This window comes from Camarhynchus parvulus, chromosome 2 (assembly GCF_901933205.1).
Source record: "Camarhynchus parvulus chromosome 2, STF_HiC, whole genome shotgun sequence".
In the NCBI taxonomy this organism is placed as follows: Eukaryota; Metazoa; Chordata; class Aves; order Passeriformes; family Thraupidae; genus Camarhynchus; species Camarhynchus parvulus.
The window spans coordinates 57550817-57578429 of record NC_044572.1 but is presented as its reverse complement, the minus strand read 5'-3'; the positions used below and the strand labels follow the sequence as shown (position 1 = coordinate 57578429).

The 27613-nt window shown below is 37.9% G+C and overlaps 1 protein-coding gene across 1 annotated transcript in view; it reads left to right on the top strand.

Moving 5' to 3' along the window:
* Window positions 1-202: 202 nt before the first annotated feature.
* SLC9A3 (solute carrier family 9 member A3) overlaps window positions 203-27613 on the top strand; it is a 50436-nt gene continuing 23025 nt past the window's right edge. Inside the window, exons 1-2 of the mRNA XM_030971641.1 lie at window positions 203-611; window positions 25046-25348. Of these exons, the coding sequence (XP_030827501.1) occupies window positions 422-611; window positions 25046-25348 (493 nt within the window). The 5' untranslated portion in view covers window positions 203-421. The remainder of the gene's footprint in view (window positions 612-25045; window positions 25349-27613) is intronic.

The window sequence follows — 27613 nt, the reverse complement described above, 5'->3', positions numbered from 1 at the left end:
GGGCCGCACGGACACAGCCCAGAGCCTGCGGAGCTGCCCGCCGACCCCCGGGCGCTCCGTCAGTCAGGGCATCGCCGTCCCCGCACGGCAGCCTCTGCGGGAGCGGCGGGAGGCTCCGCCTCCGCCCGATCGGGAACAGCCTCATAAAGGCAGGTGCGGGCGAGCAGCGGGACCCCAGCTCGAAGCATCTGCGTGTGCGCGGAGCCTCTGACCCGTCCTTTGCCACCCCGCGCGAGGCGACGCCTGGGGCAGCCGGTGCGGGACGGGACAGGAGGGGACCCGGCCGCCCTCGGCCGCGCGCGCCGCTGTCCCGCCGTCCTGAGCCGTCGGGCGCAGGGACAAGGACCTCGCCCCCAAGGACCTCCGAAGAGGCGGGATCTCTCCGGGAAGGGGAAGCAGGATTTTGTTGTGTGGTTTGAAGATGAGGCCGGTATCTGGAGTGGCGCTCCTCCTGGGGCTGATGGCTCTCCCCGCGGCGCTGGGACAGAGAAGTTCGGAAAGCCATAAAAATAGCAACGAAAGCTTTGCCATCGTCTCTTTCAAATGGGATCACGTCAAGGAGCCGTATATCATTGCACTCTGGATACTTGTGGCCAGCTTGGCCAAAATCGGTGAGTCTGGAGTTACATATTAATACATGTCCTCTCCCTTTCCCTCCCCCCTTGCCCTTCTCCCACCCAACGTAAATGAAGAAAGCTTATCATAGGTCCGCTGACCCGTTTTCAGGGGGTTTACTGTACTCTGTCCTGATTTCATAATACTGCCCTACACCGTGCTTAGCAGTGTGATTTTCACCAACCTCGAGGGGTTACCTGGTTCATTTTCACCGCCCACGACTGTGGCTTCTGCATCTGACTCCCCGAAAACCCTTTCAATTCTTTGAGACCTTGCATTCCTCTTGCTCCCAGGAAAAACTTTTTTGCAAAAGTGAAACAAAATTCGGGCCTTACTGCTTACCCAATATCTATCGCACTTTATGATATGCTCTTCTCCTGCCTATGGTTGTTAGCTATATCAGCGTGCAATATCAAAACTAACCAGTGCAAACTGCACATATGAACTTAGCGTTTTCTGCTTTGAAGTGCATTGCTGGATTGGGGAAAGAGCATCGTTTATAGAGAAAGGCAATACATATTATCAGACCATCTGATGTAGCTGAAAAAAATACAAGCTTTAGAGCACCTAGAATTTTCTTCAAGAAACTGGAACAAGTGAAAAGCCAGGACTTAGCCTAACTTCGGTGTAGTTTAAATGAATTTATATGAATGCTCCAACTCTTGTGTTCTGTACTTTGTGACTTTTTCCAAAAGCGATCTTGTATCAATAATGCAGTTCGCTGAACAAGAAAAGTCACTGTTTAATTAGAATGCGTTTTACTTGATTGATGCTATTACTTTCAGACCTTTTGCCTAAAAACACACCTCCAGTTTGGCTGACACTGTAAATGCCATTTTAATTTAAAATAAATCCTTTCTATAATCAGTCTCCTCTCAGAAGGTCAGCTGAAAATCCTACTGAAGACTTTTCTGGACTTGTACTGTTAATACTAATTTGGTATACCAGAATCACATCCCATAGATTTTTCATGCCGCAGAGAATGAAAGATGTAAAAAGGTATACTTGGGTATATTCTGTCTAGCACATAAGAGAAGCATAGTAAGACCGGGATGGAAAATGCTGTCTCCAAACTCCAAAAAATTATTTTAAAAAGGAGTATGTTACAGGTTGGGGTGATATTGTACATATTTTTTCCAGCAGTATTTGCATCTTGGCTTTTACTTGATTAACCATAGATATATAACTAAATACCTTTCTCTGAACCTGTTTGACTACACTATGCAAACAGTTTGTCTTCAGACAGTTGCTGCATCACCCGAGTTTACGTAACAGACAATTATGTTTTAATTTACTTTTATTGATGAGTTATAGCAGTTAGAAAGCTGGGGAAACCATATACAGGAAACAATTGATAACACTGAGTACCTATAAAATTGTACTGAACAAAGTAATAAACAGGCTGCTTGTTTGAACCTTCTTTTTGAGATATTCTAAGTAAGTATAGTTATTAAGGCCTTGTGCTATTTAGGCTTAGCTGTTTGGTACATGTGGCCCAGTTGTACAGTGTAATATTAGTGGTGCACAACCATATCAGTTTGTGTCTAAAGCCACTGAACCCAAGAACAGGACAGTTAGATTGTACTATATTTAAATTGCAATTGCCTGGATTGAGATTAGTTGAGATTAATATGAGCCATTTTACCATGAAGTCCTTGATATAAACTCTTGATAAAGCGCTTACTGTCAGGAGCCGGGTGGTGCTGATTCTGTTTTTAAATTCTTTGTACTTCTTTCATAGCTGCACAGAGCATGGTCACTTATTAGTAGATCATACTTATCATCAGCTCCATCACTCTTCTTCCCCAGAGCTCTCAAGCTTTGTATGTTTCTCTCTTCACATTTGTATTTTTGATCCTATACTTCTCTGGACATAGTTTCTGGAGAAGCAGTGGATAACTGCTGTATTCCCCTAAGAGCCTATGAATGTCTCTGCTTTCCCATCTGTTACAAATAACACAGAGAAAAGCAAGAATGTACACTCACTGTTCAACACCTTCTTAATGAAGAAATCATGAAGGTGTTCATATAAGTCTGTGAGAAAGGGAACTGAAGAAAATAGCTTTTCAGCCTTCTGTCTGCCTTTGTGTGTCAAGGGTTCTGGAAAGTAGGTCAGAAATCTATGAGAAGATTTTGAATTGCAAAAGTCCTCTGCTGCATCAAAGAAAGTTTGCGTCTTCAAAAAGCAGGTACAGAAAAGAACCAATAAAGAAAATATAGGACATCTATCCTTGGGTTTTTATACTACCTGAAGCAGGTCAGTTGTACTGGAGTGAAAGTGCTGGTTTTGCTGTGGGTTTTTCAGCAGGGAAGGAGCTGTTCTTATACATGCAAGCTCACTTCTCCATGGCTACAGGGATTGGGAGTTATTTTACTGATGGATGATAGACAATTGGGTCAGCAGAAAGTGTTCTAGGAATTGCAGTTGGTACCTGGGGATAAAGGTATATGAGAATACTTTGCTTTCTCTTGAATTGGAATAGCATTAGTGGTTTAGTGCTTATTTGGATTTTTGTTGTTTTCGGGGTTTTTTTAGATTTGTTTTGTTTCATTTGTGTGGAATTTCAGGGTTTTTGTAAAAAAACAAGTTTCAGTTCATGATATTATATGACTGGGGGAAGCATCTTGTATTAGGAGACTTTTGCAGATTTTCTGGGGCTTGATGTTCATATTGTGTACAAGGTATTCTGCAACATAAACTATTGTATGTTAAATCTCATAAGTATCCCAATACATGAGGAAGTGACTAGTTTTGGGCTTTTGGAGAAGGAAACTGCTTTTTTATTTTTAGGTTGGTCTAGTTACTGGTTAATTCTAAATATTGCTACAAATGAAAGTGTGGAAAAGAATCTTCATACAACTGGCTTTCATGCATTATAGAAAATAAAAAAATATGTGCCTTCTATGAAACTTCTGATGCATCTTGGTCTACTGTTTAACATATTCTGATTTATTTGGTTTGACCCTCGTCATCTGAGATATTCCAACTTTTCATTCTTCCACTTCATGTGAAACATTCTTAAGGTTCACAATGTTCTGCTTTGGCTAATGATCTTTATTTCTTCTTTTGGTAGGCTGTCTTATCACTATAGAGGAGTATCCTTGTGGGATAGGGCCAATAAACTACTACATTTGTAAATCTAAGCCAGAAAATCATCTTATCTGCATGAAGAAGTACATGAGGTACAGCAGAGGACCCTCCTAGTGGACTTCAGGAGTCCACGTCCTGGTTATCTCAGTGCTTCAGAAGAAATAAGCAATACCACTGAGAAAGAATAACCTCCAAATGCACACATGTGTGCATTTATAGCTACAGACAGTACAGATATTTCCTGCTGTAGGTAAAGGATGTACCATTTTTAAACAACATGCTCACACAATATAGTTCTGGTTTAAGATGAAAGACACTTGTACGCTGACCAGACTCTCACGTTCTTTCTAAGTTCACTTGGCCATGTGCTCTTCTTCTTCTTTATATGTCTGTCTTGGAAATAAACTTTGAATAAATAGATGCCTAGAAGACACAAAATATTTCAGCAGGAAAGTCTCCACAGAAAGAGGTAGGAACAGGTGGAAGATCAGAAAACTTTGGAAGTAGAAGAAGGGAAGGAATAATGAGCTCAGAAGCTAAAAATGGCTAAGAGAAGAATTTTTTTAACACTGAACATTGTATACAATTTTGTGACGGTATTTCTCAGACCATGTCAATGCAAAAAAAAAGTGTGCTTTCTACTTGAGGGATATCTAATACATGTTTCTACACTTGTTCAGAATCCTAGGAAACAGAGAGAGATTGTATCTCTCTGTATTATATCTTCATTGGAGTTTAAATTGGGGAAATTGTGAAATTCCTTCTTGCAGTTTAAATCCCTTTCTGTACTTTAATATTTTTACAACATTTTTTCAACATTTTTACAGAAGAATAGGTAATTGTTCCAAAGTAAAAAAAAAGCCCTTCAAAGCAGCCTTTCTGTCTGTCTGGCCCCCTGGGTTTGCTCAGTGTATGCAGATAAGCAACTGGAAGAAATAGTGGGAGAGTAAGAGACTATGAACAGGAATGAGGAAGGATACACAGCCTTTTCATTATCTGAGTCAAACCTCTTGCCAACCATTTTTGTTGGTATAGGTTATGCTGAGTCTAAGAATGTCACAAAAGCTTTTTTTTCCCCCCCTTAATTTCTGTGTAGTTGCATACAAATTCTAAAGGCTTTTATATAAGAAATTAAAAAGTGGGAGTGAAATTTGAATCCAGGGCAGCTGGTAAATCTGTCCTCAGGAATGCCACAATGCTTTGGAGGAGGAGGAAGAAATGATCCAATAACAGTGAGCAAACACATAGGAGAAGGCTGGTGTAGATACTGTGTCAGATGGACTTATTGGGTCCATCAGCTCTTGAGACCCCAGGAGGACCCAGCTTCAGAGCACAATGCATCTCTAAGCTTAGAGATATGGCTCCCTACAAACAGTCTAGTTTCTGCATGCCTGGGCTCCTTCACATTGTCTCAAACTACCCTGAGAAAGGAGCTCTTTAGAATATTTTGTTAACACAAACAATTGCTGTGGAGAATTTTAAGCATGTTAGGGATGGGCTGGGGAAGGAACAGTGAAAGGCAGGTCTAACCACCCATCTAATTTAGACTCCTGGGGCAATATTTTCTTTGAAGAAATCAATAACCCTCCTTCCAAAGCAAACTGTCATAACAAAAGCCCATTTGACTCCAAAGTTTCTCCTCCTGGCACTCCAGCTACTGAAAAGTGTCAGTTATGTAGAGAAAGTGATTTAGGGTATTGTTTTAATAAAATAAAAAATGTGAGACTAGCTCTTCTGTTGGCAATTCTTCAGTAAATGACATAGTTAGAAAAAATGTTGAAGGGTACTTAGCAGAACTTTACTGGGTGTATTTAACTGAAAATAGAGTCAGAGATTCAAAGGTGATGATATCACCAGATCCTGCAAAGTTTAAAACCTCATCATGACTGTAGGTGTTGTTAAAAGTTGCCTTCATTAGCAAGTGATAATATGGAAAGTCTTTACATTGTGACTTAAGTCTGGAGTTAGCTATCTTCCCCCCATATCCTGACAAAGATAAGAAGGGGAAAATGCTTCTTTTACCTTTATTGTGAAGTGAGTAGAAGCTGAAACAGGTTAGCACGCTTAGAACAGAGGCATATGCATTTTCTCCCCAGATAGTCATAGAAACCCTATAAAACTGTGCTGGCAATTGTTACATATCTGCAGTGTCTTAGTTTTTTTATGATGCTGTATTTTCTTTTCCAATGTGCTGTTTAAAATACCTGTGAATTAGGAATGTTAAGTACTGTAAAATCTCTTATCTTTTTAAAGAATTACCTTTTATATCTAACATTTTATAAGTTTTAGGCATCTGAAAAGAATATTCCCAAAACTGAATAATAGCTTTGCCTTTCCAATGCTAGGAACAACTGTGTGAGCCATATTTTCAAGTGATAATGTATAAGCCATATTTTTAAGTGATAATGTGTGAGCCATATTTTTACGTGACTGCCTATTCCCACATTTTAATTCCATTTTACTCTTGTGCCTTACTCATAATTTTCCTGTACTTCCTGTCTCCCTGTAACACATATCTATCTTCTTCCCCCTCCCCCTCCAAGTCTCACAAGTCTCAAGTCTTAATTATTTAGAGCAGGGAAGAAGATATCAGGATAGTATAATTTGACAAGATTCAGATTACGTGCCCTGGCAAATAGCAAATGTACAATGGCAACTTGTGTGAATTACATAAGAAAACAATGGCATTTTGAGAATGGCCCTGAATTGAATACAGTTCAGGCATGCATACCTAAGGAAGGATCTCTGCCATCAATTACTTTCAGGCACCTGTGTGCAAAGTGCTCGGCGTTCTCTGCAGAACAATGGCATCCTTTTAATACTGTAGTCTTAGGATTGTTGAAACCATTGATTTACTGTCTTCAGAGCTCAAGCCACTTATTACCAAGAGCGATCTACAAACCCCTCGAAGTGACTGTAAATCTCTTCTGTGGTAATGCAGCAGACCACAGCACCACAAGGAATAGACCAAGCAGAAAAACCTTCTGGGTGTACAGAGGAGGTGTACACTTGTTCTTCAAGTGAAAGGCTCTGAGGTCCCTCTTTGTTTCTTGTGGACCTTTGTGTGTTAGAGATGCTTAGTAGGGAAGCTGGTACTGGAAGTCCTGAATTATTACTTTGTTTGACACGTACAACCAGAAGCCTGTCAAAAATCAGTAGTTTTACCACAAGTTTGTTTTAAGAAATGTTTGGAATCCAACTAAAAGAGTTCCCGCCCCTATTTACCTGAGTTTTAATTGCTCTGAATTAATGGGCTAGTGGATTACTTAGTTCTTCTGTATCATGTGTCTCGCTCTGTTCCAAGATGAAATGTTGAGTCCAAAGTCAAAGAAGAATATTTCTTATCTGAGTATTCTTTTTTCTTTCAGGAAAATGTCTCTGATTTTTCTCTCCTCCCTGCAGCAATTAAGTTAGACTAATGGCCTGAACAACTAGAATCTTTAATTGTAATTCGGTTTGTTGACAAGTGGCAACCCTTTAAAACTAGAGACCATTAAAACTGTCTTGGTAAACCACGGAGCATGGTGGATTAGCTGTGTTGCAATACTTTGTTTCCTTTTGAAAAGCAATTTGCAGAGTATTTACCCCTGTGGAAGGAATGGCTTGATACCCAATTGGCTGCTATGTAAAGTACTGTTAAGTCATAAATACTGAAACTACAGGCTGACAAGGAGGAGCTGACCAAGATGGAATGCCAGACATCAAACGGAAACACTTTTAATTAAGGCACGAATATTTAATGTTCATTCATGGAAGAAGAAAACTGGAAGGTATTCTGAAAGGCCTGCTCAATAACAGGGGTTTTAAGTAGTTGGATCTGGAGAGTTTTCTCCTTCCGTTAAATGAAAATAGAAGCAGTAATTCTGGATTCATTAAAATGTGTCTAGGAGAGAAGTTCTGCGTTTATCTATTGAAAGAAAAAATGCCTTGGTTTTTGCCAAAGCCAAATGTAAAATAGCAGTAGTCACATACTAGGGAAGAAAATCTCAGTGTTGATTGGAGATTGATTTTTCAAAAACATGTGGTTATGGTTATTTCTGCTTTTTAAAAATGGAGGGGGAAAGTTCGAACTAGTACCTTTATGGATTCAGCTAGTTTCATAAGTTAAGCTTTGAGGAAAATATTAAATATTAAGAAACCGGTAAACGTCTTGAGACAGTAAGATTCCACAATGAAAATCTCCCAAGTGCAAATAGATTGTAAACTGATGGAGAGAATTGTTAGCTCTTTTATTAAAATTAATATTGTTTCATTGGTTTGGTGATATAATAATATTCCAGGGACTAGGTGATACCAGTTAGTATAAGATAGCTTTATGTTAATGTTATGTTATTGATACATTAACAGTTGTACTGGAGGTAGAGTTGTTATGTGATCATACATAAAACTAAATATAGATATAGTTTGGTGATATTACAATCCTACTTCAGTGAAATACCAAGCTGGTGACTATCTAGATGTAAATTTTCAGACCTTGGCAGCTTAAATATATGCTTAGGAAATTCAGTTAATAAATGCTACTTAGTGGTTTAGCCCTTAAAATATTCATTCCAGAATGACTGAAGCAGTTTTTGAACGCTTGCTCTTCTGTCTGTGCGCAGCCTAGAGTTTGAAGTGCTCCAAGACCTGGTTTGAATTAAATATCCAGATTTTCTGTTGAAATAATTCTGGCTCTAAGCTATTCCATCCTATTTAGTTCTGGGAATGAATTCGGGACAGTAGTGAACTGGGGAAAACCATTTCATACTGGGTCTCCTATGGAGTTCACAGAATCGTAAAATAGTGTCACAGGCTTGTTGAGGTTGGAAGGTGCAACATCTGGTCCTATGCTCCAGCTCACCTAGGGTGACCTACAGCTCATTGGCACGATCACGTCCAGATAGCTTTTGATTATTTACAACAACCCTTCAGGGCAGCCTGTGCCAGTATTTGGCCACCCTCACACCTCTGCCAAGCTGCTCTGCAGCTGGGTGGCCCCCTACACATACTGGTGTGCGGGGTTGTTCCTCGTCAGTTGCAAGACTCTGCACTTCTCTTTGCCAAACTCTATACAAGGTTCCTGTCAGCTCATTTCTCCAGCCTGTCAAGGTCCCTCTGGCCTATCGGCCACTCCTCCAAATTTGTGCCATCAGCCAAATTGCTGAATTGCTCTCTGCCCCATCGTTCAGACCATTAATGAAGATGTTAAACAGGACTGGACTCAGTTCAGACCCCCCGGGGTTCACTGCTAGTTACCAGCCTCCGACTATACTTTACACCACTGATCACCACCCTCAAGGTCTGTCCATTCATCCAGTTTTCAATCCATCCCACAGTGGCCCATCCAGCCCCTACAGCAACCGCCTGAGGCTGTTCTGGGAGGCAGCGTCAAAGGCCTTATTGACGGCTCATTAGAAACTCATCAGGCACTGCTCTCCCCTCATCTTCCATGTGCATCACTTACTGTTACCAGGTTGGTCAAGCACTTTCATGTAGTGAACCATGCTGACTCCTCCTGAGAAATTTCTTGTCCCTCATGAGTCTGTTTACCGAATTACTTGCTCTGTCTTGTTGTTCTGCAGATCCTTGGATTAGCAGTGGTCATACATGGGTAGACCTTCATCTGCATCTTACCTGGTCAAAGAAAGCAACATTTGTGTATGCAGTTGGTACACTTTGGTTAGCACAAAATTGCACACTACAGAGAAGAGAGGAAAACAACGTGGTCATATAGTAGCCACATGATCATTCCATCATGAATTAAATAAAGGAATGACAAAGTACCAGCATAGTTTATCTCTCCTTTAAGCTAGGTGCTCTCTGATCAGAGTGGCTTCAATTTTCTGTTTTGAATGGCTTTCATTCATATATCACTCACCCTTCTGCCTTCTCTTACCTGATACACCATGAGTTTCATCTCTTGTTTTAGCCAAACCTTTCCCCAGGATGAATTGATATTCTAATGAGAATTATCATTATTACTTGATGGGAACGTGCAGTGAGATCTGTTCACTGGTAGTACCAAGCTCAAGTAGCAGCTAAATGAGTCAGCAGGAACATGTGTAAACTCAAAGGTGGTGTTTGTAGTGTACCCTGTTTCCTACAAATCCCTTTCCTGCACACAAGCTGTATGCCAGAAAAGCACACCTCCATGGCTCTCCGTACTTATGCAGCTATTACTTCTGCGTCTTCGACTTGCAGCACTGGCACTTTGCAACCTTGTCTCAGTTTGTCCATTTTTAATGGGCTTTTCTCAAGAAGACTGCCTTTGTCCTTCTAGAAAAAGAACCCTAAATGATGGCCATAATGGTCTTCTATTCCTTCCTGAAATTATACCCATTTAGCTAACTTCATTTCACTTCACAAAGGACTGTGAAAACTGACTCTGAATAGGAGGACATTTCAACTATTGAACTGGTATTTTGTCGAGAAACATTATTGAATTGTAGATAAAGATATTTTGGACTCAGTTACTTGGTCGGATCAGCTGCTGTGGATGACCATTAGTGGAGAATAGCGTTTGTTTTTTTTTTTCTAAGTAGAACTACTGCTTAAATGCTGTGTTTATTCTCATGCTTCTCCATAGTTTCACTTGCTACCATAGAAGCCATGTAGAAAAGTAATCACAAATAACTTTATAGGCAAAAAAGTATTTAAAGTTGCATGCACAATCCTTCTGGTGTAATGAACTGAGAAGGATAGTCTACGTCTAAAAAAATGAACAATTTTGAACTGAGCAGTGCCCTGATCAAGAATGAAAAAGTATGATAAAAGGTATGAGATGAAGCACAGAATGGAAGCTACAGATGAGGGTGCTATTACATATACATAAAAACATTGGAATTAGATTGTGAAAGAACAAGAAAAATTGCAGAAAGAATCTCCATATTTACATTCAAAGCCTAACACGCATAAATGTATTAATTAATTTCTCAATTTCTGTTGCTTTGTTATCACAAAGAAAAGCATTTGGCTGTCATTAAAGGTTTTCTGTTTTAACTTTCTGTTAAAATATTTTCTATTCATTGAAAGGATTTTGTCATAAAATACTGCCTGACAGATTCTATCAAGACTGCTGTTAGTCATAATGTCTTATCATGAGTTAGCAATGTAAGATTTTTGGAACTTTGCTCTATAGAACTTCAAGAGGATTGGTTTTGCTCTTGGGCAATCTATCCTCAGGAGGACTCATCCAGTAGCTGTCTGTGTTATCCCATGGAATACAGTGTATCTGCTGTACATGCAGCATTTCTTAGAGAAGATGAAGAGGCATCAAATCACTGAATATCAATTTTTTTCAGTTCACTGTCATGCTAAGTATTCTTTCAAATGAGGGAGCCACCTTTCCACATGCTCCCCGAAATTCTATAAATCTTCTGGGATATTTGAAGCTGGATCTGATAATTGCTGCATGGAGCAAATCTTATGATCCAAGGCAAGAATAAAAGATAGATTAGTGGCTCACTCAGGCCAGATATCTAAGTGGCTGTGTAGCATCTTTAACAGAGTCTGAAACTTGTACCAGTGAAAACTTACACTTTCTTATGCAGTAGAAGTGCCTGGAAAAGGAAGGTGGGTTTTATTACTTTCTCTGTGACAGAATTTAGAAAAAAAGTCCCAATCCTCCAAAATTTTTGTTGGAAATGAAGAATATATGTTCAGAAAACACAATTTTTTTTTCAGTAGGATAGATACCTCACTGAAGTCAGTGAAAAATAAAATTTTGTAATTCACTTTCACCCTCTGCTCAAGTTAATTCAATTTTCAGACATTCTCTGATTTAAGGGTGAGGTTATTACAATTTACATGAGATTAAAAAAAAAAGGACTCACATTTACCATGGACTTAAGGCGAGCAGCAATTCCTTAGTACACAATACATTAATCTTATTTGAACCTTATGTTCCCTAGCATTTCAGTAAACAGACGAATATGTTGTTCTCATGTCTTGAATACTTGTACTGAAGAAAATGGTAATTAAGGGATAAACTAAACTTTTTTTGGAACTAAAATTATTACTTTCAAGCACTCAATAAGGCATCTTAATTCTTTAGCCTTTCTTAAGGAATACAGCACAGTTGATCTTACTAAAAACCATAATTTTTAAGGCATGTTCACTTGAATAATGCTGTTTGGTGTTTGAAAGTATGAGGATGTAAAAATAGCAGGAGGAAGTATGAAGTTTTCTTATGTTTATTGCGATTTATGAGTAAAGATTAAAAGCAGTCCAAGATAAATCTGCCACTGCAAGTGGAAATTCAGCTTCCATGGGGGTCCTGAAGCACTTGTGTCAGGAAAGACCCATGGAAATGTAAAGGAGAATAGTCTTACATTTTCCTCTTGCTGCCTGGTCTAGCATGTGTTGTCTGTTGCATTTTGGAGGACCCCAATGTGTTGAAAGTCAGTAGAATCTTGTCGATATGCCATCATGTGATAAATGCTTTCTGATTATAGGGAGATGAAGAAGTACTACTGCCAATGGTAAGGTTTCTGTTATAGTGCCTAAAACACAGAATCCTGGATCCAGCCAGGACAGGATTAATTTTTGCATCAGCCAGGAGGGCCATGGTGAGGAGGTGATTCTGTATCCCTTAAGCCATTTTCTGGGGAGAGTGGGAGGGTTCCCACTCTGGGTTGGGTTGTGAGGCAGAGGGGGGCCAGGGCATAGACAAGGGCTTTCTGTGAGGAGTGGACAATAATGTGTGAATCCGTGACTGTTTTTCTTTTACTACTCTGGCATTGGTATTGCTCCTTGTTTTGTTTTATTGTTGCTTCCTGGGCTGCATCAAAAGCAGCGTGGCCAGCAAGTCAAAGTAGAGCAATTCTCCCTCTGCTTTGCCCTGATGAGAGCCTGCCCAGAGTACTGTGTCCAGCTCTGAAGTCCTCAGCACAGGAAGGAAAGGGACCTGTTGGAGCAGGTCCTGAGGAAGCCACCCAGATGACCAGAAAGTGAGAGCACCTCTCCTATTAAGACAAGCTGAGAGCATTTAGGTTGTTTGAGAAGAGAAGGCTCTGAGGACACCTAATTGCTGTCTCTCAGTACTTAAAGGGTGCCTAAAACAAAGACTGGGACAGACGTTTCAGCAGAGCCTGCTGGGATAGGACTAGGACTAGTGGTTGTTAACTAAAAGATTCAGGATACATAGAAGGAAGAAATGACTAGGGTGGTGAAGCACAGGAGCAGATTACCCAGAGAGGTGATAGATGCTCAGTCTCTGGAAATATTCAAGGCCAGCTTGGATGGGTCTTTGAGCAATCTGGTCTATGGGGATTGGAGTAGATGACCATCTTTTCAAATTGTAACTACTTTAGGATTCAACTGAAATTTAATTCTTATATATGTGGTAATAAAAGTAAAAAAGAGGTACTACTGTGGATAGTTTAGAAATATTTGTTTCATACTGAATTCTTACTGCTCCCAATGTTTAATTTCTGCACAGGTATTTTTAGGAATATATGCAAAATCTTTCCCATGTTGGAAGAGATTTAACTATATGAAGCACATTATTTTACAATGAAAAGAATCCTATGTTGATATGACTTTTTACTATATATCATACAATAGAATCATGCTTAGTCTAGGTATGGGGCATTCTGGGATTTTTTTTACTTAGGAAGGGATTTGTGTCTGGTTTCTACCTTTCTTTTTTCTTGTAATACACAGTCATCTTAAGTACCCAGAATATTTGAGTTGTGAGCTAGCCTTCAAATACAGCTTTAGCCAGTTGTTTTGTTCCCTTCCTTTTTATTTCTCAAATGTGGAAAGTAACGTTAAACTAATCTCCTTGTGAACTTCTTTTTGCACACTGTCCTTTCTCATTTTGCCTGCACATGCACTACAAAACACAAATGCATGGTTGAAAAAAACAGCTGTCTTACCACCTTCCTACTGCATTTCAAAGCATCAAAGCTATTTTCCATGTACTACATTTTGCAGTTTAAGGACCCTAATTAAACTACAGTTCCTCCTGCTGCTACCATCGTGTACATCACCTCTCAAATGAGATAATGAAGGCATGAAAGTTAACGTGTTACTTAATTGGAGAAGCTGTAGGGACAAAAATCAAAAGTCAAGCTAAAGCACATTGAACAATAGCAGTATCTCAGAGCCATATGCAGGATAAAATTAGAGTGATATAAATTAAAATGCATCTTGCCCTTAAGTCCAAGGGAAAATAAATCACATATCTGGATTCCTGAGCAAATTTACTTTCTTGTGGGCAGGAATGAATGCATTCAGTAACAAAGCATGTCACATTTTCTGTTTTCTGTTGCCTAACCCAGAAACATACAGGCTTGATTGGTGAAAATGGTGTTTTCTTAGTAGACAGAGTACTGTGTAACTCTTGTAACATGGGAATTGTTGCCTCTTTCTTTCCCACTGATCACCTTGCTCAGTCCTTTACCATATTCTTTCTGACTAGTGCTAGTAATGTTAAAAGAGCTATTATGTCATAAATAAATTCCATAATGTATTCTCCATAATAGTATACGGAGAAACAGGTAAGTGACACATTATGTCTAGAGCATTCTTAAAGACAAAAGTTTTTACTTGCTTCTCCATTTTCTGAAAAAGCTCTGGGATCATAAACCATTACAAAGCTCTACAAAGATGTTTCCAAAGCCCTAAAAAGTTAGAGAATCGTGGAATCATAAAACAGTTTGGATTGGAAGGGACCTTAAAGATCATCTTGTCCCAGCTCTCCTGCATGGGCAAACACATCTTCCCCTAGACCAGGTTGCCCACAGCTGCATCTAGCCTGGTCTTGAACACCTCTAGACATTGGGAGTCCACAACCTCTCTGGAAACCTGTTCCAGTGCCTCACCATCCTTACACCAAAGAGTTTCTTCCTAGTATCTACCCTCCTTCAGTTTAAGGCCATTTTCCCCTTGTCCTTTCACTGTGTGTCCATGGGAAAAGTCCCTCTCCAGCGTTCTTGCAGTCCCCCTTTAGCTACTGTAAGGTTGCTAAAAGGTCTTCCTGGAGCCTTCTCTTCTCCAGGCTGAACAACGCCAAGTCTCCCATTTTGTCTTCATAGCAGAGGTTCTCCAGTCCTGTGATCAACTTGGTTGCCTGCTCTGAATCTGTTACAACAGATCCATGCCCTTTCCTCTGCCAGGGACCTCACAGCTGGATGCAGAACTCCAGGTGAGGTCTCACCAGAGCAGAGTGGAGGGGCAGAATGTCCTCCCTTGTCCTGCTGTCCATGCTGCTTTGGATGCAGCCTGGGATACAAGCGGATTTCTAGGCTGTGAGCGCACACTGCTGAATTGTGTTGAGCTTGGGAAGAGACTTCATCTGTTGTCATTCTGGACAACTTATGTCAATAGGAAGTGTTTATCTTAAAAGTAGTTCTAACTTTTTGGTTAAAAATCTCAGCAAGAAAATCTGAGATGACCAAATTTCTGGCACATATAAACAGTATATTTGAGTATCTGAAATTATGTATAGGAGTTGCAGTCCACCATGAAATTCTTCTCTTATCAAACTGCTGGAGACTCTCCTCCAACATATGACTGGCAAAACTGTGAAGCTTTTCAGGGGGTGCAGTAGTATTTACTTTCAATGGAAAGTAGCCTGGCATATTTTGTTAATTCTCTCAAATAAATTTTCAGTTTTAAGGAAGAGCTACTTGACATATGTGTGCTTGCTTTGCTGATTTTTTTTTTGTCTGTGGGTATCGCTAGGGAATTTGAATACCATAATGCTTATTTAATTTCCTGCTGTAGTCGGGAATACGTCCACTGTAATTCCGTGCTATTCCACTTGTATTAATTAAAATCTTACTGGGGTGGAATGTAAGGGACAGGAAGCAAGCCAGTTTGCCAGTGCCTGAAAAAAAGTACTTTCCTACCCCATGACTTGCAGCAGCCTTCATAGCTATTTGCCCTAGCCCTTAGGGTTTAATTATGTCCCTCATGCCCTTCCTAGCAGCAACAATCCTTACTATGCCTTACTGGAAGCAGTACAGGGGAAGACAAAGTCCCTACCATATAAGGACGTTTACAAAGTTTCAGCCTACTATTGGTATTCATTAAATGATTTCTTCCTCATCTTCTTTTTCTTCATTTACTGTAGACCTCAACCAGGGAGAACTGATTCTGGTTTATATTCAGGCTTTGGTAATTCCTTACAAAATTTATCATACAACAGAACAACTGGTTCCTATATTACTAGTAACCCATTTCCATGCAGTTTTTTATCTTTATGAGTGGATGCCAAAACATTCCCATGAGGATGTCTTAGTTTCAATTAATTTATCATATTAAAAGGGAGGTTGAAAGGGAAAAAGAAAATTAAAATTCATGGTGTGAAACTTAGCTCTTGGAATTTCTTTATTTTACCCATGTTACTGGAAAATAGTTTGGTATTTTAAAACTAAAACAATGCTTTCACTATCTGTCAATAACTTCCAGTGAATTTTTGTAGACTATTTTAAAGCTGGAGCAGTTGCAATATATTGCAATTTAATTATAACACCTTTACATAGCAAGTGAAGCAGTTTTATTATTCTTTTACTGTCCTGTTTTATATCCTCTACTATACTTCAAGGTGTTTCTAATGTGTACTTTGCTCTCATTTTGAAATATTATTTTTGACTGTTCCCATTTTTCCTTCAGTGTCGTTCAGTTCCATAAGGGCTAAATGCTACCACACTTGCACTGCAGTGGGACTGCCCCTTCAAAAAAGAACTATTTAGCATAATTATGATAAACTGTGCCTGATTGTTTAAACTTCATTATGTTCTAAGTGCTTATAGAGGTAATAGTTGCTTACTCACACACTTCTTTGAGTTTGGCTTGAGGCTATCTTACTAGGTTATGACCTATCAGCTGGGAACCTTGACCTGTATGTTGGTTATATTTTTAATTGCTAACATATTTTGTTAATTGTTCACCTACAGAGACCAGCTACCTAAAATTTCCTCCTTAATGAGCTCATTACAATGCTGTGCACTTTGTAAAAGGTGACCATTACATGTGTGACAAATAAAGCAAGGTTTCTTGAGCTGGATTAAACCAAACTCAAACCTGTCCTTCCATATGAAGGACTTTTGTGCCTTGCTTAGGAAAAATATGTCGAAGATTAGGTATAAATCATATTAATAGACATGTTCATGTAGTATATTTTAAGGCAGTACCAAAATCCAATCCTAAAAGTAGATTTTACCTCTTGTACAATATAAGTATATTACATCTTTGAGTCTCTTCAGATATAAAATAGCTTCATTTTTTTCTTTCAATAAATCGCACCTGTTTTTTCTAGATTTGGTAAAAGCATAAGGTACTGATTAATAAAATAATTTCATGTCTGTCTAAGGAGTATTGATACAACAAATCCTTAAAATCTGTTTTCTTAAAAGATTTTTGTCTGCTGTATATAAACAATTCCAAATGGCAGCATCAATTCACAACACTTGTTTTGTTGCAAGGTCCACAGAACAGAATCCAAAGGACTATAAAATATGCTATCAGTCCTCTGAGCAGGAAAAAAAGAACTGAGCACACTTTGTTGATAAAGATTAGAAAGGCAAATATAGAATAATAATGATCAGCTTCAGTTCTGACAAGTCTGCCCAAACACTTCCTGGACAAACTAGAAATGCAATTCCCTAATGCTTTCAATCTTTGCTTCAACTGAACCACTCTTAGAACACAATGGAAGATATTTTTTCTTTAAGTCTAAATTCGTCTGCAGATAAAACAGGGTAAAATTGTTTCTGTGTAGATAAAGATGAAATAAAAGTATGAAACTATAAGAGGATTATTTTTCAGCCACAGGAAGTCACTAGAATTTAGTTTTTGGACAGTTGTAATGCAGGGCATTGGTTTTGCCCTTTTTTTGATTTACCATTACACAGATGTGGGCCTTCCTACTGAAGGTTTCTGATTACTCATTTCTGCAGGCATTATCAGTATTCATGCAGATCCGACTTTTGTACAGGGAAAAATATATAGTCCTGATACTAGGGGAAGGTATGCAATACAGTAATAGCAAGGGCAGTTTCACTCAGAGGCCATGACAGGAATTGACATGAGAATGGGAAGGGGAAGAGAGGTACATCTGTACAAAGTGAATACAAGATGACTGTGAGTCACCAGTGTGATAAAGAATCCAGGATGTAGCTGGACTATAGATTGTAATAGGAAATTATTAATGCTGTTGGACCCGCTTCTACTATGACTCATGCAGAATGCAATCTATATTTCTGATGGCTCTGAATCCACAAAGGTGAACTCAGATTGAAATAGACAGAACTGGAGACCGAAAAGCAGTGGTTTACTTTCAAAAATCAAAGACAAGCAACAAAACATGGGTTTTTCTCTGCTTATATAAGAGGAAATTAAGGAATTAATATTAGGGAAAAACAGCCAGTTAAGAAAATTGATATCACTTCTGCAAAAGAAAGGGCACATAAAATATCTGTGAACAAGTTCAGGCTAGAAATCAGAATGAAGTCTCTAACTATGATGAGGGCTGATGGTGTACCTTCACATAGACTTAGCTGGGGCAATAATCCTCTGAGATGAGTATCATTAAATATGATGGTGTGACAACGAAGGTCTGGATAAACAGCCAAATAGCCCTTCTAGTGTTTATGATTCTTAATGAGAATTCCCAGATACTCTGTGCAGGCTATATAAGCAGCTGTAATTACTTGAAAGGTGTGCCTATGGCTATGCAGGTAAGAAATGCTGTGTTTGCTAAAGTAGGAAACTCGGGAAGTCAAGTCATGAAGGATATGTTAACAAAATGATCCAGTACAACTGATGTCAATGCACTGAAGTATGCAAAACTGGTGCATCTGTGAAAATAACAGAAATTACAAGGATAGAACAGAAAATGGAAGACCTGAGATTATAAAGAAATCAAGTATAGCATGTGCAGGAAGTTTATTGGGGAACTAGTAGGTGAGCATGACTGTTGAGAAGTAAAGGGAGTAATAATAAAAGATAGGAGAATTATAAACAAGTAAAACTTCTTAAACAGGAAATGGTATCAAAAACCTTCTCTTCATAAAGAGTAGAGTAAGTACAGATTAGATTTATCAGCAAAACTTCTGGAGAACTTTGAGATTAAAGTGGTAGTATAAATAAAATTGCCCAATAAACAGAAGAGAAAGTAGCATTGATGAGAACTACTTTTAGAAACTGCCAACATGATTAAAAATGAAATGAAAAATGGTCATTATTGTTAAGCAGTTTTCTAAACTGTTGCTATGGGGAAGTTTGCTAAGGATTTTATGCTGTCCATTTTATAAGAAAAATTCACTGTTAGACTGGATGAGGTGATGTGTATGACATCCACTGCCCTCACTGTCATGAGAGGACCACAGCACACACCAGAGAAAGCCAATTAAACTCGGTGACTATATGAGACGCTTGGTAAACCAAGAGTGAGAAGTAATTTTAGAACAGTGAGTGCTCAGCTGCTTTTTAGATGTCAGGGCTTAAATACTTTAATGCGAAACAATCTCCAAACAACCTAATCTAATCTAATCTAATCTAATCTAATCTAATCTAATCTAATCTAATCTAATCTAATCTAATCTAATCTAATCTACATTAGTCTGTTAAAGGAGTTTGCAGACTAAAAAAAACCAAACAAACAAACATAGAAAATACACAATTGTCTCTATCCCAGCATCTACACACAGTTCCTACACCATGAATGCTGCAATCTCTTGCAGGGGTGTGTATTGGATGTATGTATTTCTACAGCACTGCTGCTTCTTTCTTGGGGTGGCAGATGCAACTGGTCAGTCTGAGCTGTGACCCACTATGTGGCTGCAGCTAAAGTGTGGCTCTAGGGAGCAAGAGCGCGCCCAGGGATCCATGACTTTTAGGCATGGGAGAAGCAAAATGATCCTTTCTTGAAAATGCATGCTGTGTATTATATTTTAGAGAGTTTGGCCATGTCTTAGTCAGGTAGACCAACATAATAGCAATGGATTCTTTTGAACTACATTATGACCAGCTAGAGTTGATACAATTTAGGTCACAAACTGGTATTTGGCTACACTTTAAGCTATTATACAGGCAAGATAAACCAGATTTTTCTTCAGGTATGCTCTAGGAATGTTTTTTTTTGTTTTGGTTTTTTTTTGTGTTAAATGATAACATATCTGCAGAAGGCACCACTGAAAAATTGCAAAAATGGTAGAACTAAATAGTTTTTGAATTGAATTCCTTTATAATGCTAATGAGAACATGAACAGGTACATAAGGTAAGATACAAAAATTTCATGCTTGCGGTCAGTGTCCAACTACTGGAAGATATTTAGAGGGAAGAGTCCTCTTTGGGCAGAATATTCTTCTGTGTAATTTATTATGCCTTGTCTTAAGAAGTTTCTTGTGCTATTAAAAAAAATCTTATTGTGTGCTGCCTTGAAGATCTCGTTATTTGCATCTCTGCAAAGTAAAGAAGCACAAAGGAGCTTGCTGTGTTTTGCTCTCACTTTGGTCAATGGCAAGGGTTTTCACCAGCTGCAGAGAATCAAGTCTTGGAGCTCCAATTAGAAGCACCCATGGCTTGATGAAGTATGTTATCTTCAACTTTATAAGTGAAAATAAAAAGTCAGAACTGGAAAACAGGCTAATAAGGGAGTGTCAGTGCATATTTGAACCATTAGTAAAAATGCATGAGGGAGACCTCATGCCTGCCACTAACCCTGATAGGAGGAGCTTAGAAATGTTTGTGGATTCATATGTATGCTTTCACAGAAACTATGGAAATGATAGGCTGATCATATTTTAATTTTATAAATTATTTTATGTGTCCTTGGATTTTATCCAAAGATACATGGAAAAAATAATCAGGGAATTATTATCATTATTATAGGTCAGTTCTTGATTTCTCTGGATGACACATTGTGTACTGTGCATGTGTGGTAGGTTTGTGATTCACTGGAACAGTAATACTAGCTGCAAAAATAATTTCACTGTTTTCAGATACTTGAATTTACAATATCAAAGGTGATAGAAATGTAATTATTCATTTGAAATAGTGTTGAAATGACTGCATAAATCCTGAAATTTAGCAGTATTTTAAATAGGTACTTTTGGAATTTTTGTTTTTGCAGTAGTGTATTTTCAAAAGGTTGCAAATCTATCTCGAATTGTTAATTTTGGCTGGAAATAATACCAAAAAAATCCTAGGTCTAGCTAAATTAATATATTTCCTTTGATAAGAAAAGATCAGTATTGATAAAAATAGGTTTTGTTAGAGATAATTTAAAAAAATAAATGAAAACCCTACTTCAGAAATTTTTTTAGGTGTCTACAAATATTACAACTTGAAGATGAATTGTACACTATCTCTTCTTTATTATGTTTAAATTAATTTTTTCTTTCTTTTAACCAGTCTTCCTGACTTCATTTCTTTAAGTGAGAAAAAGCTATTCGGTTGAATCACTTCTTCCAAACCAGTCACAGATGGCCTTAGAAAGCAAGAGATAATTCACTGAATGCTGTAAATTCCACTGAAGAATTTAATCTAAGTTACTGCATTTATAAAAGGCCATAAATGCCAATTTACTTCTTGAAGTATGTTTTATTCTTTGTGTCAAAAAAAATGGTTCCAGCCACCACATCACAGATTGCTAATTTGTTTTGTCTTTCTCATCAGATAGCTTAAATGCCACAGGCCCTTTTCCTGGATCTCAAAGGAAGCATCTGAAAAAAAATCACAGGATGTTTATACTGTGCAACTGTTTCTTAATTTTGTAGAAAGCTTCTAATTTGGTGACGCTCAGCTTGAATTTAAACCCAGTTTACCCAGTAGCCAGTCCAACCTGCTTTCAGACCAGCATGTACTGGAAGTGAGGCAGTTGTTTAACTTTTTCTTTAATACTGTATCTAGACATAGGTAGAAGAATCCAGATGCTAAATGTTAAAATGTTAAATGTTAAAATTTATGGATCACAAAATTGCCCTGTGTGCAGTTTTTCCTTTTATGCCATGAATTGTCTACAGGTGTTCTTCCTTTACCCTTTGCCTCATTAAAATATATTAACAGCGGTGAAAGTAGACAATTTCATCTCTGGGTCTGTAACAGAGCAATTTACCTGAGCAGCACTGCATGCTATCCTCCTTCCTGATAGTTGAGACTTCTTTCACATCAGAATCAAACTAAACTCTTTGTCCATTAGGAGTTTACAAACCTTGCTGGATTGTATTTTCCTCCTCAGTCAGGTGAAACACCTAGTCATGCTAGACATTTAGGTGAAATTAAAGCTTCCAGTTCTACTTTGTCATGGGGACACAATCAACTTTGTGGGACAGTTTTTGGATCTCTTTTAGACAAGTAAAGGCAAACTTTATGAAACAGAAGTGCTATCACTGTGTGAGTTTGTAATACTCTCAGAATATATCAGAGAAGTTGCTTCAGAATAATGAATTACAAAAATAAATATTAAGGAATGAATTTGGAATTAACCTATCTCTATCAAATTCCACAAATGTAATAACTACTCATAATGTACAAGCTTGATTAAATATATTTTACACATAACCAGAAAAAAAAATCAATCTGTGTAGGTGCAAATATGAGCTCAAACATTAATCTAAGTTCCAATTGCATCTCAGTCCAAAGCTATTTTATTGAATTTCATCAGTTGTGGTATTTTCCTTTTATTTATTTCTATGTTTATAGATGTATTTCTGTTACATATAGCATGTTATCTGCCTGAAGAGTTATCTAATTATCTTAAAACAAATACAGTCTGGTTTTTCAGATTTTGCTTGGGCCATATACAAAAATGAAAAGAGGCTTCTCTAGACCCCATTCATGCAATAACTTTCCTGTCCATGGCCTGCATCCTTAAACTAACAGAGTAGAAGAATTTATTGCTGATAGGATTAAAATCTGGCACAGATGATCAGTGGGTTGGAGTTAAAGGGGACCAAGACAGATAAGACAGAGCTGATTCACTGGGAAAATGCAACTTTTAGGAGGAGACAATGTTATAACCAAAATCAGATTGGCTTCCCAGCATTCAAAACTGGTTTTGGTTGTAAAGGGGAGAATTCTCCAAAATATGAAATTTTAGCTGGACATTGTTTTTTTCCCAAATGCCTAGTTTTGAAAAGTCTTCACAGGCTCATTTTAAATTTTTAACTTTAACTTCTCATAGTCATGGCTTATCTGCTAATGTAAGAGTACGAAAAACAGACTTTGGTTAGTAAGACTAGCTCAGCAACATTCATTTTCAGGGATAAGGAGATAATCCCTCTCTGTGAGGTGATAAATTAGTTGATAATTCACTGACTGGAAATTCAAGGCATCAAGAATGACTAGTAGGAAGGACTTTTGAGAAGCTAAATGCCACAATTTGTACACATGGAATAGTAGCTAGTTTATTTTTCTTCATTTAATTTCCTCTCTCTCCTTCTTTTCTAGTGCAAGCCCAAGGAATTTTATAACAAAGAGAGGAAACTTAACAGAAAGAGCAGTGTTTGTTTCTGTGAAGTGTCATTCATCTCTTCATTACATGACACCAATGACATAGAAAGCTGGCATGGTTTAGTCAGCTTCACTAAATGCAGTTTGTTTTCATGTCTGATTGCATTTGTATTAATCCCACTTTTTAGCTGTGTTCCAACATGTTTTCAAGTCTTGTCTGCAAACACTCAGGAACATCTACATTCATGCTCATTATTGGCATAGGGAGGCAGTGGTCACTTTTATGTTTTCTATTCTGATGAGACCATGAAGGGTCTATAGCTTAAGGAAGCACATTATTGTGGGGCTGCTATAATGATGGATGGTGCCTGTGTAGGTGCAGCCAAGGCAAAAGCTGACAGTTCAGGAGTGGGGCCCTTAAAACACTCTAAAAGGTGACTAGTAAATGTTTGACAAGGACAAATACTTGGATGGGAAGAAAAACAATGCTCTCTCAGTAAAGTAACCTCGTCTAAGATCTCTGCATGGTCATTGGAAAGATTCTCCACTATGGCTTAAGAGTCTGGAATTCATAATGATGGATTTTTGTCCAAGCTAGTTCTTAGCTAAATTGTGTTAGCATTGTAACAGCTTCAACACAGCTGATGTTCAAACCAGGAGAAACTTGGTGGCTTTTGCTAAAATTTTCTTCCTGAAGTATAACTCGTATTTTTTATGTAAGTAAAGCCACGTTTATTGGGTCAGTTTCACAAAGTACCAGGGTTCAGGCCATCTGGGCCACATCATTACTTAAGATAAACTGAAGGACAAGCTTACAGAAATCCCAAGAAAGTCAATTAAACCACCCGTCCTTACTTATTATTAAACAACACTTCTGCCTCTTCCTCCTATTTTATGTTCCATCTTTCTTTGTAGACTTCTCTCTGTTCTTCTCTGTGCTTTTTTATTTTCTTTTATCCAATACCTATCAAATGCACTATAAATATATGTTGCCACATGTATTTGCAGTCTTAGTTGTGTTTCTGTCACCTTGAACAGTTTGTTTTTTCTGTCTGGTTGTGCCACCTCTCTGTTCTCTTTAGATTTGCTCATGGAGCTCAGTAATTTTCCCTCCTTCTAATCATTGGCTAGTTTATATATTTTGACCACACCATACTGTTACATGTTTTCCTGTGATAGATGCCATATATTCTTTGTCTTTATTAACAGATTTTACAGACTATTGTAATATACAAATTTTGTGACACGTTATACAAAAGAAAGCAGCCTACTGCAGAACCATTTCGCACAAATACGAATTTGAAGGAACCACTAAAGCCTCAATTCCTTCAGAAAGCCTCTGAATAATAAGAAATCCTTATTAGGAATGTCTTGAAGAAAAGGCTCAAAAAGGTTTTCCCATGATATAAGCTTCATTTTTTTTCCTGCTGCAGGCTACATTATCAGAATATTTATACATTCAAAAAGAATTGTCTTGAAACTAGTTCTTGCAGTATCCTTATCATATCTTCCAATAAACCTGTTAATAAACTGATCATTTTTAAAGACAATAATTAGGAGGCTGGATGTGTACTTCTAGTTACAGAAATAAACCATAATATCACACATTTCCAGGACTTCTCCATTGCTTTTCAGCCTTGCACTTACTGCTTTGCGCAGAACATCATTTTTCCCTAAACAGATCTTGTTAAGAGAAGACAATCCAATGAAGGATATAAATGTCATGGAATGTGGGCTTCATATAAGTTAAAATATGTGTAATAAAATCTGATGATCGACTCCTTTTTTTTATTCTATAAGTGTCTGTTTCCCAAACATTCCATGCATGCTTTTGCATCTAATCACAGTAAAAGCAAAAAGTTTGTGTGGATTCAAAATTGCCAGCTAACAACGGTTGTCGCTCAAATTGTTCCTCCATTTCATTTCTGACTCACTGTTTTTGTGTTTCCTTGCAGTTTTCCACTTGTCCCACAAAGTCACTCGCGTGGTTCCAGAAAGTGCTCTGCTGATTGTCCTTGGTCTTTTCCTTGGTGGCATTGTATGGGCAGCAGATCACCTTGCCTCCTTCTCCCTGACACCAACTGTATTTTTCTTCTATTTACTGCCCCCCATTGTTTTGGATGCTGGATATTTTATGCCAAATAGATTGTTTTTCGGAAATCTTGGCTCCATCCTTTTGTATGCTGTTATTGGGACAGTCTGGAATGCTGCCACAACCGGTTTATCTCTTTACGGCGTCTATCTGACCGGAATAATGGGTAAGTTTGATCTGTGAAGACACAATTATGAATGCCATTGTATATACTGTTAGATGGGTGATAAGTTACAATGTAACAACTCTTTCTAGCAGAAAAATTTTATTTTAATGGGAGCAATTTGTAATATCTTTATCAAATTTAAAAATGACCTTTTCCTTAGGGAAAAATCTTCCCTAGCAAAAGTATAAAAGCTACTTGAATCCATGTCTCTCATAATGTCCTGCTCTAAATGTGTGTGCACACTCTCAGGATAAAGCTCAGGATTCTTTCTCTAATGGACATCTGGAAAAAATACACACTAAAGGGCTTGTTTCTTTCTGCTGTGATAGAAACCTTAAAACTTACTCTGAAATGAAAGTGTCTTCCTGAAGTCAGCTTTAGTATTATGTGTTATTTAATATTAAATGTTATTATTGTATTTAATATTATTTAATATTATTAATGCAATTAAGTGCTATTTATAGTAAGTGTTACCCAATATTAAGTGGCTACTGAGTGGATATATATGCATGACCCATCTACACATCTCTTTTGCATTTTCTGAGTCTGGAAATTGTAACAAGATCTAGAAGTTTTACAGAATGAAATAGTAGATGTCTTACTAAAAAAAAAAGAAAAAAAGGAAGCCATTTTAATGGGAGCAGTCCAAAGGGGCTTGAAAGGGTGGCTGACGCACAATTTCCTAGACCACAAATCCAAAAAGTGACGGTTTTCTATTGCTTGTGCTTTCCCCAGAGGACCTGTGGATGGCCCATCGCTGGCAGTATTCTAGTCCAGGTTGGATGGGGCTCTGAGCAACCTGGTTTAGTGAAAGGTGTCCCCGGTAGTGGAACTGGAGGGTGTAAGAAGTTCCTTCTAGCACAAACCATTCTATGATTCCAAGACATATTTGGCTTAATTACACTGTGATGTTAGGGCACAGGGCTGCCAGAAGAGGCACAGAACAGCAGTATTTAATCTCTACTTTCATTTAAGACTCATGTTATGTAATTGCAGATGTTTGTAATATAGACAGCTATGATGGATACATTTTAGATATCTGCCTTATTATAACTCTAATTTTAGAAGCAGTAATATTTTCTTAAGAAGATACAGAGGAGACAGCTCAGATGCAAAAATCTTTGACATTTTTTAGGTAGATAAGAGGTTTACTGTACTTTAAGCAACATATTTAATCCACAATATCATGTTTATAATTAAAATCAGGTGTTCAGAAAGAAAATGTGTGACAGGGATATTTCTACTGCAAATTGGGAAAGGATTTCTTAATTTAAATATCCAAGATGCTTGGAACAATTTAAAAATAGGACCAAAAATATTTTCTTAAAAAAACTGTTCTTGGAAATATAATGTATAATAATTACTTTAAAAATATGTTCCTATAAGTCATTAAATGGAAAAGATTGATTTCCTTACAGCGTGTGAAATAGAAAAGTTGACTCTTTTCCCAAAAAAACTATTTTAGCAGGAAAATTCACTTAAATTATTCTTTTACTCCCAGTCTGTAAACAACTCATGACTAACTGCAAAATCTAGGTTTGATGGTTATATGTTCTGCTTCATCAGTATGAGAATCTTTTAGTGACAATGCATACTAGAACTCTGAGCTTATAGCTACACAGGGCAATCAGCCCCTACCACAGGTCACAGCTAAAGCTCTACAAGAAAAATATGGGGATGTTAATAAAGGTGAACGATAAATTGACATGTCTGTCAAACTTTAATGTTTAGAAAGAACATTATTTGTGTACTGTGGGGACCTATCTTTGCCATGAAGACCTACGAGAGTTCTAATTCCAGCTGTGAAAAAGGCCAGACAAGGCTGTCCCTGATTCAAACTATGTCATTCTCCAGCAAAGCTGAGTAGGAGTGTAAAATATTGACATGACACAGACTTACTAATCTACTAAATAGATTGTCTTAACCTCCAAGAGGTCAACAAGACCTAACCACCACACTGTGAAAAACCTTTCTGTTGTTACTTGCTGAAGATAGGAGAATGCTGAGTTGATCAGTTTCTAGAAGAGTTCATAGTACCTTCTGGTTGAAGCTCCATGGCTTATATTTATTTCTATCCCATTTGTTCTACAATTGAAGTGAATAATGATAAAAGTAATATCATTAAAATGTAGAAATGTAAATCTGCTACAAACTAAGATGAACTAAAACCAAATGACTTCTAGCTTTGACATTCAGTGGGCTTGTAGTACTGTCCATCGATATAAGAATGCATAATCCAAACTGGATTGCATAGATTTCCTACAT